Source organism: Triticum urartu, chromosome 5, assembly GCF_003073215.2.
Source record: "Triticum urartu cultivar G1812 chromosome 5, Tu2.1, whole genome shotgun sequence".
NCBI lineage: Eukaryota > Viridiplantae > Streptophyta > Magnoliopsida > Poales > Poaceae > Triticum > Triticum urartu.
Window position 1 is genome coordinate 613133247 of NC_053026.1, and position 1337 is coordinate 613134583.

At 59.8% G+C, this 1337-nt stretch overlaps 1 protein-coding gene across 1 annotated transcript; it reads right to left on the minus strand.

The window, feature by feature from the left end:
* On the minus strand, nt 1-1097 carry LOC125506302 (phosphatidylglycerophosphate phosphatase PTPMT2-like). Its single transcript, XM_048671153.1, has one exon. It carries the CDS (start codon nt 866-868, stop codon nt 17-19), a length of 852 nt encoding a protein of 283 aa, XP_048527110.1. The 5' UTR covers nt 869-1097; the 3' UTR covers nt 1-16.
* Between the last annotated feature and the right edge of the window lie 240 nt (nt 1098-1337).

The following is a 1337-nucleotide window of genomic DNA, read 5'->3' on the forward strand; positions in this document are numbered from 1 at the left end:
GTTGGAGCGGTTGGCTTCACTCCGAGCCACCGGCCGGCCGCCGGTAGAAGTCCTCGAAGTCCTGGACCGCCTGCCACTGCGCCGGAGCCAGCGACATCCTGGGCCGGCACCACCGCACGTGATCGTACGCCTCCTTCGCCGTCATCCCCTTGTACCGCACCAGGTAGCACATAACCACCGTGGCGCTGCGCGCGCGCCCGGCCTTGCAGTGCACGTACGTCTTTCTCCCTCGCTCCCCGCTGCTGTGGATGAACGCCGCGGCACGGCAGAGGTCGTCCTTGGACGGCGCGTAGAGGTAGTCCGTGGTTGGCAGCACCAGGTTCTCCATCTTGTGTTTAATGTACAGCGACTTGGGCACCAGCCGCTCGTAGGGCTCGGTGAGGGTCACCACGTCGCGGACGCCCAGGTCGTGCAGGCGCGGCACGTCGCTCGGGAACGGGACGGCGCCGAGGTAGACGTGGGTGCCTTCGATGAGGTTCCACCAGTGGAATTCGGACGAGAGGCGGTACCGGGCCAGGCTGTAGGCGAGCGTCGGGTAGAAGAGCGCCCGCGCGCCCACGCCCACCGCCGCGTGCTTCGCCGCGTCTAGAGTCGTCGCCGACGATGACGACGGCTCCTCCGAGGCTTTACCCCGAGCCGGCCGGCCGGCCACCAGCTTGTAGGCCATCTTCGGGTAGAAGAGCACCCGCGCGCCCACTCCCACCGCCGCCCGCTTCGCCGCGTCCAGAGCCGTCGCCGATGATGACTCTGCCGAGGCTTCCTCGTCCGCGAACATGGTGCTGCCGTCCTTGTCCTCGTCGACGTCGTGCCCGTGAAAGAACTGCAGCTCCACGCCGTCGGTGCCGAACGTGTGCTCGTCGGAGCGCATCTCTGGTCGTGAGGAAGTGTGTTCGTCGAAGTCGATGTCTCGATGCAATCCGCTGCGGTCGATCGGAACCCTCGGAAAATCTGCTCGACGGGATCTAATTGTTAGACAATATAAGGCAAGCACTAGCTTGTATCCCGTTTAATCTCCGAGACCTGCTCCTGTACTTCATCTCCTCTGTCGTATCCGTAATGGACTTGTATCAAGAGATCTGTCCCAACGTGTAAACCATGGCAAGTTTCTTTTTTTGATACAGTTCGCCACACACATACACTCATCCATACGACACACACGCACATCTTATCCTATGAACATCTTTAAAAAATTGAGCTGTCACAATATTTTAACATTGACAAAGTCGCCACATGTCCTTCACAGGGGATGGAATTTTCCATAAACTTAACCTGGATCAGCGTGATCCGGTTCACAAAGCTTTACAACCCAATCTGGCCAGAACTCAACAAGACTGTAG

Excerpts from the sequence above, each read along its gene's own strand:
- LOC125506302 (XM_048671153.1), bottom strand. The coding sequence starts at position 868 with ATGCGCTCCGACGAGCACACGTTCGGCACCGACGGCGTGGAGCTGCAG.